At 39.6% G+C, this 17362-nt stretch overlaps 1 protein-coding gene across 2 annotated transcripts in view; it reads right to left on the bottom strand.

Annotated features, from left to right (window-relative positions):
• The window catches only part of SLC35F4 (solute carrier family 35 member F4), a 230819-nt gene that overhangs the window by 14439 nt on the left and 199018 nt on the right, over positions 1 to 17362 (bottom strand). For both annotated transcript variants that reach the window (XM_079128990.1, XM_079128991.1), the window contains exons 2-4: positions 13169 to 13354; positions 8424 to 8721; positions 3481 to 3700 (exon numbers count right to left, since the gene is read on the bottom strand). In XM_079128990.1, coding sequence (XP_078985116.1) covers positions 3481 to 3700; positions 8424 to 8721; positions 13169 to 13354 — 704 coding nt within the window. The remainder of the gene's footprint in view (positions 1 to 3480; positions 3701 to 8423; positions 8722 to 13168; positions 13355 to 17362) is intronic.

The following is a 17362-nucleotide window of genomic DNA, read 5'->3' as shown; positions in this document are numbered from 1 at the left end:
ACAGTGGTGGTGGTTTTTCAGGTTCTCATAAATTTAAGCATTATAGATAAATAAGACAGCATCTCAGAGATGGGAAAACACCCACATTCGAAGCTGCAAGAGCTGGATTATCACCTTCTGACATTTTTGCAATTTTTCTGAAGGAATATCAGAAGTTTACTGATTTCCAGGGGATGATCATAAATTAGCTGCAAGTAACTGCTCATGAAAGAACGTTTTAACACACCAAGGATTACCAGTAAATTAGGGGAAATGATTTTATAATAGAAAATAATGTGTAATCGATTATCTTTCCATCTGTAATTCAATCTATGCCAAAGAAACAAAATAATAGCAAGTTATTCATAATACTTAATTCATTTTATGTGAATAATGCTGAATGATGGTTCAGATAAACCCATATTTACTGATATTATAGCTTAAAGCATCTTTTAGTCTATCTGTGGAATTATTTTGACATGAAAAAATAGAAGTAAAGAAGGTCATAACTTTTTATCTTAAATGTCATTCTTGGGGCCAAGCAAATTATAATTACGAAACAATGACCATCTTTCTCTAAACTCCTGAAACCTTAATATAAGCTATGAAAATAAGTGCTTTTTAAAAAAACAACAGGGTACACAGTATATTTTGAAACAAAAGTTATTTTTAAAAATAAAAATAAATATTTATATTAAAAAAATTAATATAAATAAATAAATAAATATTGACAGGTAAACCAGTCAATGTTTTTAATAGCAACATTGTTTAAGTTTTTAGATCAATGGTATAGAAGACAGGTTTTTACCTGATGACTGAAAACAGATTTTTTTTTTAAGTTTAACTTTTGTTTTGTTTTGCATTTTGCTTTTGTTTTAAGAGAGTCCAGTGGCCTGGCATCTGGAGGAGCTGAGTTTTAGATTATTTATAGATATAGGCAATAAAGGCAGCATTTATGTTGTCGGTGCTGCATTTGCCCTTCTTTAATTTCTCAAATGACCTAATTATACATGTTCTGTATGTGTCTGGGGAGAAAAGGAATTGCTGAGACTGTCAAAAGGCAAAATGCTGAATATGTTTTGATGCTTCCCATATTCCAGGGCCTGATTATGGGCATCGTTAAAAGTACACTTTGACGTTCTCTAGGAACATGGCATTCATAGACACCTCCTGATGTTTCGTAGTGAGGAGTGAAACACGTCCTGTCTTAAAAAGAGAGCTATCTGACTTGGATCAACATGCTTGACACCAATGCTTGCTGTTTTGCCATCTCTGATATCTTAATTTATGCATGTATTTATTAGCTAATACTTATTGTCTACTTTACATTTCTTCTATCAAATCTGATTCCTTATAGATGCTGTGTTAGTTTCCTGAGGCTGCTAGAACAAGTTTCCACAAACTTGGTGACTTAAACAACAGAAATTATCTCACGGTAGTGAATAGGTCAGTAGTTCAAAATCCATGAGGGCTGTGCTCCCAAAGGCATCTCCATGTGGGAGCACATGCTTTGCATATTCTAGTTTCTGGCGGCTACTCCTGCCTCGGGGCCGCATCATTCCAGTCTCTGTCTCTGTGATCACTTTGCTGCCCCCTCTTCCATGTGTATTCCCTGTGTGTTTCTTATAAAAACAGTGTTGTTGGATACAGGTCCCCATAGCTCTTCCTGGATGATCTTTGCTCAGGATTCCTAAGTTAGTGACATTTGCAATGACCCTTTTTCCAAATAAGGTCCCATTCACAGGTTTTGGAAATTAGGACATGGACGGATCTTTTTGGGAGTCACCATTCAATTCATTGCATATGCCAAATTTAAAATGGCAATGGTTAATAGCTTATAAGCATCTGTCTTAAAACTGTGATTTAAATGCATGTTACACAGATGTTTTATTTTTTTTAAACTCTCAAACATTGTGCCTTTTTTAATGCAACTTCTTACATCAGTGAGGTCCATGGTTAAATGCATTCATTCACTCTAATACAAATGGTTTTTCTCACTGGTAAATCTAATAGTGAGTGTATTGATTTACTTTTGGTATCCAGATGGGACTGAATGAGCAGAAAAGCCAGTCAATTTCCTTTCTTCCCCTTCTTCTAAAAATGGAGCAGTGAGCAATATAGGAAAGGTCTCTGTTCACAAGGACTTGTCAGGGTCCCTGATGGTAGACAGTCAGCACTGGTGTGTAGGTATAGATAGAGGATGCTGAACCCTTTGGGTATCAAGTCAAGGTTAGCTAGTGTTGCATGTGTTATCACATTAGTATATTCTTTCTGATGGTAATTATGCCATCAAGACTTTCTTCTTATTATTCATTTCAAGAATCAGTTCTGAATTTTTGAGCAACATTTCCCAAGATTTTATCAGAATTTTCTAATTGGTTATTTTTTTTAAGAGGTAGATTCTTGCTATGCTGCCCAGTCTGGCACTGACCTCCTGGGCTCAAGATCCTCCTGCCTCAGCCTCCTGAGTAGCTGGGAGTACAAGTGCATATCACTATGCCTGATTCTAAATTGGCTATTTTAAGAAAAAGCTTTCAGGGTTAATGGCTGTCATAAACTTTCTTTCTAATATATACTTTCATTTCAGCATCTGGGAAAGAGCAAAATCCTTGGAATCATTGCTATCAAAAGCAGCATTTGGACCGCAAAAGATGTTTCAAACCCAGTCTTAGACATCTCTTTCAACAGTATCATACTGTTGATACTCTGGTAAAAGGCTATTCATTTGGACCTCCTAAGGAACTGTTGTCCTGATATTTTCATCACGGTGTGGCATGCTAGATGATATGAATAAGACCTGGCTCCAAAAATTTGCATAGTTTCCAAGCAATCTATTTCTAACATAGAACAAGCATACAATTTTTTTTTAATCTATGATACTACTAAAAGGAATAAACTCAGAACTGAAGTGGTTGGTGTACATTTAATGCAGTTCAATTAAGGATTTGTACACCAAAGTACAAGTTGTTGCTTCTAGTTCCATTTCTAGATTAGTCACACTAGAAATATAGCAACTTTTAACAGCATTGTGCTATTACCAGTGACTCTAATTACTGTTTGGTAATCTTATCTACTTACACCAATATTAATTAAATCCATCTGGGTAGGAGTGTGTGTGGGGGGTGTTCCAAAATATGTTGATTGAAAACAGCAAATCATAATCTTTCCCGTGGCTAATTTCCTCAAACCCTTCCTTCCTGAAGACAGATATTGATCACACTATTAATTTGAAAAATTAGTTCTAAAAACTGTTCTAAAATTGGAACTTAAATTCTTGGTCTGTTTTAATGCCTCCTGTTGCAATCAGCTGACTCCCCAGTAGGATGATCCCTTTATCCTTTCATGATGTTGTAACTGCTGGGGCTTCCTAATGTATCTTCAAATTTCAATTTGTACTCAGTGGGCAAAGTTTTATAGAAACTCCATGAACCAAAGCAGCTCTCCTGATGTAGGATTTACAATCAAGGGAGGCATCACGCATTGAATTTAGTGTGCTATTACCCTCACTCCCATGAACCTGTCTTTCAGCACAATCCACGACAGCAAGAAGACAAAGGCTTTGTTACAACAGAACAGAGCAGAGACATCTGTGGCCGTCAGCTTCTTTAAAGCCAGTAAATACAGGTAATTTGTCAAAGTCCATAGAATAGAAAAGGGAGCAGTTCTTTTAAGAAAGAGCTTCAAAGTCAGACCATCTTCACCAAAAATCCGACTGCATTCCCTAGGAAAGAAAAAGAGATTAATATGCAGGTGCTAATGGTGACCCATCTTGTCTGGCTGACTCTACACCGTCATTTTCAGGCAAGAGTGCACTCGAGTCTATCATTCACCTGTGGAACCTACTGAACCCAGTTCTGCCAGCCATGGGTTTCAGGGAGCCTTGGAAAAGAACCCACCATCCTCAGCACAGAGCTAGGCCCTCTCCTTCCCAGATGCTTCCTTGGGATTGCCAGGGCAGCCATTCTGCTGTCTATAGACATTCTCAGAGAAGCCTCGAGAAATACAGAAACCAGTAGTCACTGAAATGACGAGCTACTGAAAAGGATGAAGAGTTTTTCCCAATGGGCGAATGCGACAGGATCAAGATGGCCACTGCTATGTAACCAGATACAGGCAACTCACAGAATCCTGTGGAACAGGGGCCCTCGTGTGCCTGTGAAGACACAGACATCTTGGGGTTTTGTTATTCCTGATTCACTGTGTCTCCTTCTAATATCGCTGCTTAATTGACTAATTTATTTTCCTGTCAGTATTATTAAGGCAGAAAAATGAGAGAGCCTCTGTGATAACCCTGAAAATGGTAAAAACCCAAGTATGAAATTCAGGCTGTGCTTATATGCATGCATTGGCCATTTGGGGATGAATCATCTGAATTCAATGTGTGAAAATAGTCACTTTAATTAAATATTTGATTTGCTTTATTTCTGATTAAATTGGCTACTTAGCCCATGGGGCCATTTTAGTCAAAATGTTCAAGCTAGTGATACATACGGGCATTAATGGAAGTGATAAGATGACATTGCCTGTATGACTGAAATTGGAGAATTTAGCTTGATTTTTTTTTTTTCATCCAGTTGTTCCATGAACATCCAAGCATTTATGGGTGACCATCATGTGCCCAGTATTCCATTTTCTAGAGTAGTATAAATATTTTGTTCAAAGCAACAAATTATTAATATTTATAATGAAATGAATATAACATTTATAATGAAATGTAACATTTATAATGAAATGTTTTTTTATGACTATGAATAGTGCTGGTACTAGTTTCTTTTCAGCTTTTATTGAAGAGAAATATTGCATTTAAAAGTAATTAGCTCAGTCGGTAGAGTGCTTGCCTTGCAAGCACAAATCCCTGAGTTCGATCCCCAGCACCGCAAAAAAAAAAAAAAAAGTAATTTAAGTACCAAAATGATCTCTGACCAATGTTTGCTTTACACACATGGAGTAGCTTACCCAACAGGAGGACCAGGTGGAGTGAGGGAGTGATAAAGATTCTAAGCACAGGGAACACAGCCTTAAATATCAAGTCTCACAATAAATGGGGCTTCCAAGGAGCTGAGAATGCTGGGAGTTGTAGGTCAGTGATTCCAGGAAGGATTAAAAATACATATTGCATGCATGAAACTATTTTGTGGTTTGACTTTCATGTGGGCTACCACCAACAAGGAAGAATTTTCATAAAATGAAAATGAGATTTCCCAAAGGTAAATTTTAACTTGACAGTGCACAACTTCAATGGTGGGATTGCATAACCCCAAAGCACAACCTTCTGTAAAGTACACAGAAATCACATGTGCTCACACACTCAGAATCAGTGGCCTCTCTAAAGCCCAAGAGCCATCGGGTTATTCTAGAGCAGCAGCACACATAGAACCAGCAGTGGGGTGCCTCGACCATCCTGGCACAAGGTTCAGAAAAATGTGCTCAAAACGGTTCTGCTCCAGGAGAAAGTTGTTATATAGAGCCAGAGTCGAGTGGCATGGGTTTATTCTGTCATCCATAACCACTGACTCACATTTTAAATACAGATCTGGCACTAACCACAAGGAAACCCATTTGTGATTAAAGGATTTCTTTTTCTGATCACTTGACCTAGGCTGTGATGGATCTTCCAACCATCATGCTGGGTTGAGTTCTCTCAAGGAAAGACTCAGGGTGAAGGTGAGGAAACACTCTGCTCCCCAGGGAAGCCCCACAGGGTCCTGTGAGAGAAGCCCATGGACCAAAAAGTCTCGTCAAATTCTATTGCCCAGTAGAGGCTGCTCTTCTCACCTGGCTGACCTGTCTCCAGGTGCTCCTTCCTTTTTGTTCTCTTTTCCATCTCTTCTCATAGCCAACCTTATGCCCACTTGGCATTGTTATTGCAGAAATTAAAAATACCCACTATCCAAATGCCAGGTCATCTGTGTAAAACTGTATGCTCTCTAAGCACTCAGTGCTAAAAAGTGGGAACACTAAAAAAAAAATACAATACAATAAAATAAAATAAAATAAAGGATTTTTATGGGGAAGCAATTAACAGTGAGTCTTTTTCAGGGATGATAACAATTTCTGTTATGGGTCATTGACAGGTGGCAAAGCTTGAAATGGAGGTTAGAAGCTGGGTACTTCATTATTCTCATAATTGTTAACAGCAGCTGCTAGTTATCAACCCTTTCTGTATGCCAAATAGCACCTAACGCACAATGTTTCATAGAGTCCAATATATCTGCCTGACAGAGTCCAATATATCTGCCTCTCTAATTAATTTGTTCTGGTGGGGGTTTTTCCCCCCTAAGAAAATATCCTTGTTAAAACTATTGTATATAATTTCTTCTTTCTAAATTCCATATTCACCAGAGACAAATGAATTCTGGTGGCATACAATTAGAATGACTGAATCATGGAAAACTACTTCCAAATGGACAACCCTTACTGTATTGAAACTTCTTTTAATGTCAGTAATAAGGTGGGGTGTGGGGACTAGACATGCTTTCATACCATTCGGGCAGAAATTGTCAGAAGTTCTGGGGCTCAGGGACAACTCCTGTCTCCAGTCTCACACTAAGTCTGTCTCCCCTAGTTCTGCCGGGAGAGCTTTGGGAGTACCTTCTTGGCAGATGGTGTTAATGAGTCTACAGGGAAAACAGATCAAGGATCTAAGAATTTTCTGACAACCTCCTTTACTCTTCTCACTAGAGAACAATCCTTTCAAAGATAGTATTCTGTGCTTGACAGTGAAAGCTCTTTGATTTGCATTCAGAAATGGCCAACTTCGCTCTACCTGCACTATCAGGTGGAGGCATCTTGTCAAATCACAGATTTTGCAAAGATGGAGAGAAGATGAAGCTCATTCCTCAAACATCACTTCTGTCAGCAATAGCCTCTTGCAAATTCATTATCTTAGATAAAACCACTGTGGCTTGCTTTAAAATGTTCTTGTACCACTCTTCTCACTAGACTTTTTTTTAATCAACAATATGTTTTTCTAAATCACAGGTACTGTTCAGGTGGAACCCAATGCTATCTGGTGCACACAGCTATTTTAGTCTGACACTAATCTGATAATCACACTCCCCAGCTATCGTTTATTAAATACCATTATTTAAAGATAGGCCTCAAGATTGTGTCTATTTTGATGGAATCAAATACAGAATATCTTTAGCAATTGCAAACAGATATGGGGATTTATTCTTTCTTCCAAAGCCTCCAATATTGATTCAGGTTTCCCTTTTTTTTCCTTTAATTATAATTGAGTTTTCATGGATACACATAGCTCACAGTATTCCCAGGCACTTCCAGGTTGGCAGTAGGAAATGGAACTTGAGATAAACTCATCACAGTTTGTTAAGCATTTAGGAACAGTCTTATAATGCACCAATCACAATAGTCATCCTTTTTGTTAGGCATTTTCCTTCTTTTGAAAGGTTATTTTGGTTCCTGCAAGTCAAACTTATGGTCATCTTGCACAGGACCAAGCTGTCACTCTCTCATCTGCTTTCTACCTGAGGTCCCTGTTTTCTCTTAGTGGCTGTTCTGGATGTTATTGCTTATCTCTGGGCTTTTCCTTTTCAAGAAGCTGTCCACTAACAGAAGAGTGTCGAGCCAAATGCTCTGTCTGCCTTCCTCAAGTGCTGCATGACGTCAGCCCTCTCAGCTTCCTCCATTCCCCAAGAGGGGCTGCAGAAGTCAGACTCAGTGTGAAGCAACCACTAGAACTATGAGATTCCAAGGAACCTCTGCTTATGACCATCAGACAGATGGGCGAGGCTACATGTATTCCTAGACAACAAAGAATGGAATCTTCAAGTTTCCCAGGGCCAAACCTCCCACTGCATGAACCCAGGTCATTTCACCTGCTCAGGCATCAGAGTGTCAGGGATATTGAGCAAATGTTTTGAAACAATCTTATGAATATTTTTTTCTGGATTTGAGGCATTGAAATTTTTTTAAAATGTGACTTTTAGAGATAAATAGATCTATATTTAAATTGGGGTTCCATTATTTATAACTGTTTGATCTTGGACAAATCATTTAACCTTTCTGAATCCATTTTCTGTTGTGTCAAAAAGGGGATAATTACACCATCTTAAAAGGCAAAAGTTGGGCTGGGGAATGTAGCTCAGGGATAGAACTCTTACCTAGTATGTGCAAAGCTTTGGATTCATTCCCCAGTACTGGAAAAAAGTGTAAATGTTGTTACAACCAATGGTGATTTAAAAAATAAGTATGAGCTCAGTGCCTGGCATGTTGTAGACACAACTTTTTAGGGAAGGGCTGTTTTCTTGTGTTCATTATCAACCTCAGACCCCTCTTCTTGATCCCCAAGTGCACTCAACTCATATTCCAAATACATGAAACTGTACACACACACACACACACACACACATATATATATATATATATATATTTTTTTTTTTTCCCCCAGACATCCCCTGTTGGCCATTTAACATGAAACCTACCTGAATTTTTTCATTGGAGATTGCTTTTCTTGAGCAGTGGCCAGATGACCAGAATAATAGACTGGAAAAAACATAATGTTCCAGTTTGTTGAAAACCATGTCATGAAAAATGGACAGTAGAAGTTCTTATAAGTGATTTTTACAATCTGTGTGGTTCCAACCCAAGACGAAGAAACTGACAAGATGATCAAGAGTCCCCAGACAGCCTTCAGAACCATGGACGTGCAGGACAGGCAGCGAGCCTTGATTCTGTTTTCTTGGCTGCTGTTCTCAGGATGAGTCTGTGTCCCATCGTCCCCTGAAAACAGGAAAGGAATACAAATGTGTGGAAATCAGGTTATAAAACAGCAAGCAAACACATCAGAAACTTTAAAAAAGAGGGAATGCAACCAAAGAGGAAGACAGCAGAACTTCCAGTGTTTTTCTTTTTTACTATCATCAGAAGAGATTGATAACCCCAGATTGCTTTCTCTATATAATTTCTGCTCTGCAAGGTACAGCGTGGATCTGGATCCCACCCAGCACTTAAGGATGCTCACGTACATGGGAGATGCTATGCTGGTCTCCGATGTGCCCTTCCCCCTTCCTTGTAGGAGCACACCCTGTCTTAGCTTCCAAAGACTTTGACTGTGGCCAAGTGAACTGCCTTATTCAATCCATTATGAGTGATGGGAATTGTACCACCTCCCCGCAGAAGCTCTAAGAGGCCTCGTAAGACTCCACCACCTCTTACTCTTTCTCTCGGGCACTAAAATGGAAAATCCTAAATAGAAGCTGTGTTTTTTCGTCTATGTGGGATGAACAGAACCCAGATGAAGCCGCCCTAGCTCCATCAACAAGAAAAGTGAGTGAGAAATAAATATTTGTTTTTATATTCCACTGAGATATTTTAAAAATTGGAGCAAAGATGACTATTAAATCGAAAAGCAATGTGTCCCAAGAACCACACAAGTCTTGACTATAACAGAGCCATTTCCTACCTCATAGCAAATTACTATTTAATGTATTTCTGGGAACATAATAGGCTCTGCTTTGTATTTTGACATTTACCAAGAAAAGTTAGTAGCATTTTTCCCCCCTCACATTAAACTAGCCAAAGCTCTCTGAAATTGACAATCATAAAGGCCATCTCCCCTGATAGAGAAAATTAGTTCGAGATAATAAATTCATATGCCTGGCAGGAAGTTGAAGAGGAGCAGAGGTTGCTCTGAGCTCCCAAGCTGAGATCCCAAAAGGGAGAATCTTGGAGAAGTGAGACAAAATTGTCTGCAGGATTCCCGTGGATGCCCAGGAACCTTCCTTGAGCACAAGGCCTGTGCTGGTGGTGACAAAGCAGTGCCTCTTGCAGGCTACTAATGGCAGTGGATGGGGCTTCTCACATCACCTCTCTGGAACCTGCTGGCTCTGTGGCTGAAAGTGTTCCTACTGCTTAATGAGCCAGGCATGACTGTCCCACTGGGTTAAAAACCTTTACCCAGCTAAGGCTTTCTGATATAATCATTTTGGGAGATGGGGAAGCAAGCTTTCAAAGTGAATTCTTCATTTGGGAATATAAACTATGTTAAGTATGAACACAGCAATTACTACACAACTTCTAAGTCTTAAAAACTCAACTGAATTCTCAGGGCCTAGGGCTCCAAAAGATGAAAACTTTATTCTTTTATTTATTTATTCAACAAAATCTTTTGGAGACTGTACTAGGAGCTAGTTGGGTTCCCAGGGGTTCAAAGATGAAAGACTTTGAGCTCACAGTGTGGCAGGGGCAACTCTGACAGATATGAGGCCACAGAAGGCAGAGAAGCACTTGTTAAGGGCTGGTGGAAGATCAGGGGAAACTTCCATAATACAGCGGCATTGAGGTGAGCCTGGAAATACAAGTGAGCCAGCTTCCTCCACTGTGCGCAGAAGACACCTGCTCCTGATAACTGTTTTACACGTTTCCTCTATGTCCATGTGGCCTATGCAGAGAGGAAAACTAGAGCAAATAAGAAAGTAGAATGAGGGGTTGGGGTTGTGGCTCAGTGGTAGAGCACTTGCCTAGCATGTGTGAGGCACTGGGTTTGATTATCTGCACCACATAAAAATAAATAAATAAAGATATTGTGTCCATTTACAGCTAAAAATATATTTAAAAAGAAGGTAGAATGAGAGACTGTTGTGTTGGGAAGCTAAGAAAGGAAGACAGTCTACCCTATTGAATAGATCTGATCATTCCCACTTTACAGATGATAAAACTGAGATGCTACGGGGTATCTGAGGTTTCCGGGGTCCCAGCTTTTTATTCTGAATATTGATTCTGTCTAGGTTTTCAGTCTTTAGCATTCCACTTTAGCACTTGAACTTTCAGAAATGGTTTGGGGAAAAATTTCTGTTTCCTGACAGGAATGGCAGTCTTGAATGAGAGTACGAGAAGTGATACTTAAGAGAAAGGTTTGCCCTACTCTACTTCAGATTGTCCCTTTATGCTCAGGGACTAGTTCATAAGGGAGGGATGATTCTTTAAAGGTTTTAAATATCCCTTTGACATGGACCACGTTCTGGCATTGCCTTCTTCGAAGGTTGCTTTTGGAACACCACTGTACTATGGACAATGCTTTTGATGGCACCGCTAATCACATAAATCCCTCTGTATTATGGATCAGGTTTTCTTTTGACAATTAGATTGAATTTGGGCCTCTTCTTTAATTTTACAAAGGATTAATTTAATTTTATAGAAGGATTGGGTCTCCAGAATTCTTTTATTTTTCTGTTCACTTTAACTTAGATGTTCTACAGTCCTGGTTAGATTTATAGCTTTGTATATAGCACTAAATTTAGGGTACTAGGAATTCTGTCCATTTCTACGAACCTTTATTGAAACCATACAGATTGGTGGTAGAGGCCCCTGGAATTTGGAAGCATGAGTTTAAGTCCCAGCTCTGCCATTTATATGGTTTATATTTTATTTGCTTAATTCCAGTCTTCGCTTCTTTATCTGACAAATGATGATGAGATCTAGCTTATGAGATTCATTTTGAGGTGAAGTACCATCACATTCATGAAATCAGGGCGAGCTTCTTTTCATATTCTTCTCTTTTTCCTCTCTTCTTTTTGGTGCACTGGAAGGTCCCAAGTTCCTTCTAATTATCACAGAAAGTAAATTATGTTCCAGGTGATCTTTAATGGTGTGATTTTAAAGTTTGTAATTCATGTATGATAGATGGGGCAAGTCTTTATTAACCAGAATATTTAATTAACTGGAACATTCTGTTTTGCAAACAACTGGGACAATAGGAATGTTGAAATTTATTAAAGCCAATTAAAACTTTATGAAGATTTAAGAAAGTGTCATTTTCCTTACTTTTTAAAAGAGTTTTAGCCTGGGGGTTCACATATAATTGCTCAGATGCCATTTAAAAATAATCTATTTTTGAAAAAAAAAACAAAAAAACAAAACCTTCTCTGAGATAAAAATCTAATCTTAAATTAGTAGGACCTTAGAAGAGGTTTCACATCTCCTCTACCACTACCCCCCATTTTTCAACCGCCCACCCCTAAATGAATTTCCTGAGTTACCCTTTTTCTTCTTTTTAAAAAATGTGCCAGTTTTCTCAACATTGTTTATTTTCTTTACCCAGTTATTTTGGATGGTGTATTTTGTTGTTTTTTGCCTTTGTTGTTACTGTTTTTTAGAAGAAATAGATTTTAGTATGTTGCCAGTCAAGGTGAAGGAACACATGGGAGAGGCTCTGGAAATGCAGGGGAATAGGGTGGGAAGAAGAGATCATGGATCCACGTAGAAGAACCAACATCAGATAGCAAGCAACACACACCAGAAGAATTTCCACAGTGACGGTAATGGATGAGCAGAAGCCCAGAGTCACTCCGACCTCCCGCAGAGAGAGGAAAGTGTTCGCTGACAATTGCTTATCTCTCTTCAGGAAGACAGAAGAGTGGTTATATGCTAAGCAAATATGAACCTGGGGGCTTTAGAGCATTCTCTGGAACAGGAAAGAAGGTATTCACCACCAAAAAGCAACAGTCTTAAAAAAATAAAAATAAAAATAAACAAATAAAAAAAAGAATTAAAAAAAAAAAAAAGCAACAGTCTTGGGCAGCAGCTTCCTAGACTCAACCGCATTTAGAAATTAGAAGTTTAATTGGGAAACTCATGGTATAGTTAGGAGATCTAGCTAGTAACCCCAGGAACTCAAGTGCTGGTGAGTGGTTGGGTGGATGAGAGGAAAGGCTATAGGCCTTAATGATCAGAAAATGCTGATCGGTGAGTCAAGTTCAGCCCCCTGCAGGAAGTGTAAAATTGGGACAACTAGCGGGGCACCAGAGATGGTTAGTCCTGATGAAGGCAAGAGCAGATTCTGTGATTTTATTGATGCTTTTGTCTTTTTGGGAATGGGCACGCTGTGTTATTTCTGAATCCCAGAACTGAGATAAAAAGATTCTGGATTTGACATTTCGAAGATGAGAAAACTAGATACCTTGTAAACTTCATTAGAAGTCACTAACTGTGTTAAGTTCTTCAATGACAGGTTTTGGTAGTCAGCTTCTCTACTACACCGTACACCTCTAATAGATTGCTTCAACCTATTTTCCATCTCTCTCCTTCCCATGCTTGATGGACCTTCCCCAAACCCACTCCTAAGAGCCCCTGTAACATCTCTGTCTTCTGTTCCCATGGTGAGATCGTCCATGGCTGATTAGAAAGCTACCAAGATGTACTGTTGTTCAAGAGACGATCACCCACATACCTGATCTGTTCTGTCTCTCCACTCTGTGTCCACAAACTCCAGAGGATCCTCGGCTCTGAAGTTCAAGGATGGGAGCAGAAGAATCCTCGGTGATAGACAGAGGAGACAGTTGTCTACTGATGCCACTGTGTGAACTGGGACAGTTGGCTCCTGGCTTACATCGAGTGACTGATGGCCTGGAGGTGCCTGGGAAGACAGAAAGCAAACCAGTCTGAGAACTTCTGGATGGAAAAATTGCAAGTAGATGTCACCATATTGTCAGTCAAATATGTGACAACAATAATTACAATTCTGATGAACTCCTTTCTAATTCCATAAAAGGGGTTCCTAAAAAGAGAATTCTATGTTGGTAAGCTCTGGGTTTCTAAAATAAAGAATCATATTTGGATAAATCCATTAACTAGAGAGGAGCATTAGAAAATGGTGCTTGGATAAACATGAGTTCTGAATTTATCGCAAGGAAAGAAAAGTCTTAGGTATACTCCACCCTTTCTTTCCTCAAGCTGACTCAAATTCCTAACTGGTAGAACTGCCAAGGCCATCTCTGATGAAGCCCACTATTCACGTTCCCACCAGATTGATCACTAAAATCCTATTTTGTGTGTCTCCTCAATTACCGCAGCCTCTATTCAGGGTCACGGATGAAAGCTCAGCCTTCAGGGTCCACCAAAGACCAAGCTCCCTCCTGCTCTGATTAAGATTCCATGAATCCTCAGTACAGGGTTGGCTTCATGGGCCCGTAACCAGTACTGTCACATAGGGTGCTGTGCTCAGAGGGGACCATCCCAATACCACCTGCTCCCCTCATTCTCAATTCTTCCACCTGAATGGTTCATTTGTTGATCCGAAAAGATAAACATTGGTGTATTACTCTTTAAGCAGATTCCAAACTTCCTTTGTACACCCCTAATTTCCACCAATGTCCTTTTCCTATTTCAGGATCTGATCCAGGATACAATATTACATTATTCATCACATCTCCTTTTTGTTACCTATGATCTATGACAGCTCTTTAATCTTTCCTTGTTTTTTCATAACCTTGACAGTTTTGAGGACAGCTGTTGAAGTATTTTTTAAAATGTCCCTGAATGGGGATTTGCCAAAAGTTTTGTTCTTGTGGTTGTATTGAGGATATGGGTTTGAGGGAAGAACACCAGAGAGATGAAGTAATCTTCTTTTCATGTAACATCAATCATTATATGCTACCAATCTGACTTATCACTGATAATGTTAACCCTAATCACCCGGCCAAAGTACTGTTCATCATGAGATGCTGTGGTTTGGATCGTGAATGTCCCCCAAAGTTCATGTGTTGAAGGCACAGTCCCTAGCTGGTGGCACTATTGGGAAGTGTTGGAAATTTAGAGGTGAAACCTGGTTGGAAGAGGCAGGTCATGGGGGCAGGCCTTTGAAGGGTCTATTGTGTCCCTAGCACCTTCTCTCTCTCTCTCTCTCCTTCTCTCTCTCTCTCTCTCTCTCTCTCTCTGTCTCTCTGCTTCCTGGCCCCACCATGAGGTGAGCATCCTCCTCTGCTAAATGCTCCCACTCATAGAATTCAGCCTCACTTTAGCCGCAAAGCAAAGGAACCAGCTAACCATGAACTGAAACTTCTGAAACCATGAGCCAAATATATCTTTCCTTCTTCTATTTCTCTCAGGTACTTTGTCATAGCAATGCAAAGCTGACTAACACATCAGGTTTCTTAGCCTTTCCCCCTTTCTATATTCTTTGGTAGCCAGTCACGAAGTCTAGCACATACTTTGCGGTGAGGAATGGGATTTTAAGCTTTATCTCTAGAGGGGAAGTGTCTGCATATAGTATCTGAAATTTTCATATAAAGATTTGTCTCTTTTTCTCCCCTTATTTATCCATTCAACAATTTATTTATATTTCATACTTTGAGTTATGGTCATACATGTTTATTCTTTTGCTTAAATTAGTCCATCCGACTTTGGTCATAGGGAACACTTTGAGATTGGTTTCTGTGTTCTTTTGATATGCCTTCATTCTTTTTGAGTTCTTCCTTACTCTTTGGTACTACAAGATGTTCTGAATTCATCTTTTATGTTCCCTACCTCACTCCTAGAATGGATAATTTCTCCAGGGATTCCTATTTCCTTAGAGAATGGTGTTTAGGAACCAATAACTGATTGTGGGTGTGCTCCTTACTGTTGGGGTACCCCTGAATCGAGGCCCTCTCAGTTGTCAGAGATAGAAAATATATGTATGTATGTCAATTCATGAATATACATATATCCATAAGTATTTTTGTATCTATCTGTCCTTTGTTCATTTTAAGAATCTGATAAAGTGTTGTATGCACAGCATGACCTCAAATAATACTTGCTGACTTTTACGAGGCTTACCCAGGTGTTGGATATCAGAAACCAGAATCAGTTCAGACACTGAGGGGTGTTAGCTCCAACACAGATATACCATTCTCACCACTCCCAGGGCATTGGTATTTGCTCTTCCTGTCAGTCATGAGTTCATTCATTCATCACTGACACAGGAAGAGAACAGGGTAACATTCTCTTTGGGCCTTGGAGGCTCTCTCAGTGTGGTGCTTCTAAGAAGATGGAGAGGAGGTAGAAAATGTCAAATGAAGATGAAAGTCTTGAATTATCAAAGGCATCCTTGCTTAATTTGGCTTTGAATCTGTCATATTATTTAGGAGGTAAGTAATCAACTTGAAACAATCGAATGAGAACCTCAAGAAGCAGTGGTGTCCAGAAAAAAAGGAAGTTCTTGAGATGTCAAGAACAAGAAGAAACAAGAACCTCCAGCAAGAACCAACCAGAACACTGTTACTATAGACGAGTGTTAGTTCCACAGGCCAGGCCTCTCCATCAATGACAAAAGCTCCTCTTTTTCTTTTTCAATCTTGGGAAAAATAAGTAGAGGTTTATAAAGATACGGCCTTCCAGACAGTCTATTTTTAGTATCTCAAGTTGACCTAATTGAAATATACTATTGAATATTAATTTTTAAAAATTAAAAATGTACAACTACTCAAAAAAGCCAATAGAAGCATTACATATTAATTAATAGGCTTAAATGAATGGATGTTCGTGTTGGTAGAATAAAAGTGTCAAACAAGCTGGGCGTGGTGGTGCACGCCTGTACTCCCAGCAGCTCCGGAGGCTGAGGCAGGAGAATCAAGAGTTCAAAGCCAGCCTCAGCAAAAGCAAGGTGCTAAGCCACTCAGTGAGACCCTGCCTCTAAATAAAATACAAAATAGGGCTGGGGATGTGGCTCAGTGGTTGAGTGCCCCTGAGTTCAATTTCAATCCTTGGTACCTCCCCACAAAAAAGTGTCAAACATACATGAGGTTCTTATTTTACATCTCCAAAATGGTTACTGCACCTATCACAGTTCAAATTCAATAGAAAGAGGCCAAAAGACAGTGAAAGTGCAATTTTTCTTGTTCTTTAAGAGGGGCTGATGCTCACATACTTCAAATCTCTTTAAAATTTAGTTTTCAACTGTCCTTTCTCATTTACTTTTACGTAAGTGAGGCTTCTCATCCTTTTTTAGTTTGCCAGGGGGTTTCATCTTGCAATCCCTTGGCATCGCAGGTGGAAAGGAAGACGTCTAGAAATAGGTCCGGTAACAGGTTGAAATGGCATTGAGATCAAATACCAGCCCTGGTAAACTAAAAAGCTGGCAACTCGTGCGTGGCTTAGCAAGTGTCGAATTGGGAAGCCTCGCTGCTAATTTATCTTGCTTCCTTGTTCGCTGAACTACTATTGTCCTGGATTCTGTGATGCAGCCCGTTGCTGCTGCCCGCTGCCCGCTGCCCGCTGCCCGCTGGCCTGTTTGTGGAAGAGACCTGTAGTTCTGTCACTGGAAATGTTTCAATCATTGTCCTAAAAAGGACAAACTTTAAACTTCAGGGCCGTGCCTTGGAAACACATTTCAGGGCCAGGGCCATGAAACAATTGTCTCTAACCCTGGAAATGAAGGCACCATTTCACCCTACAGGGTCTTGTGCCATTCAGTTAACGTGAAGTCAGCCTGATAAAAACTATGCAGAATGTCACCAGGGAAGCCCTGGAGTACTATAAATGAATCATGTCTATATCCTATTCTACACGCCACCATGAGTGCCTGGGCAGAGGGAGGGAGTGCACACCAGTGTACAGTGCTCAGAATTTAATAGGTATGGGGAGTAAACTGTAGGAGAAGTGATGA

This window comes from Sciurus vulgaris (genome assembly GCF_902686455.1).
Source record: "Sciurus vulgaris genome assembly, chromosome: 2".
NCBI lineage: Eukaryota > Metazoa > Chordata > Mammalia > Rodentia > Sciuridae > Sciurus > Sciurus vulgaris.
The sequence above is the reverse complement of the archived record's forward strand: the minus strand, read 5'-3'. Positions and strand labels throughout refer to the sequence as shown.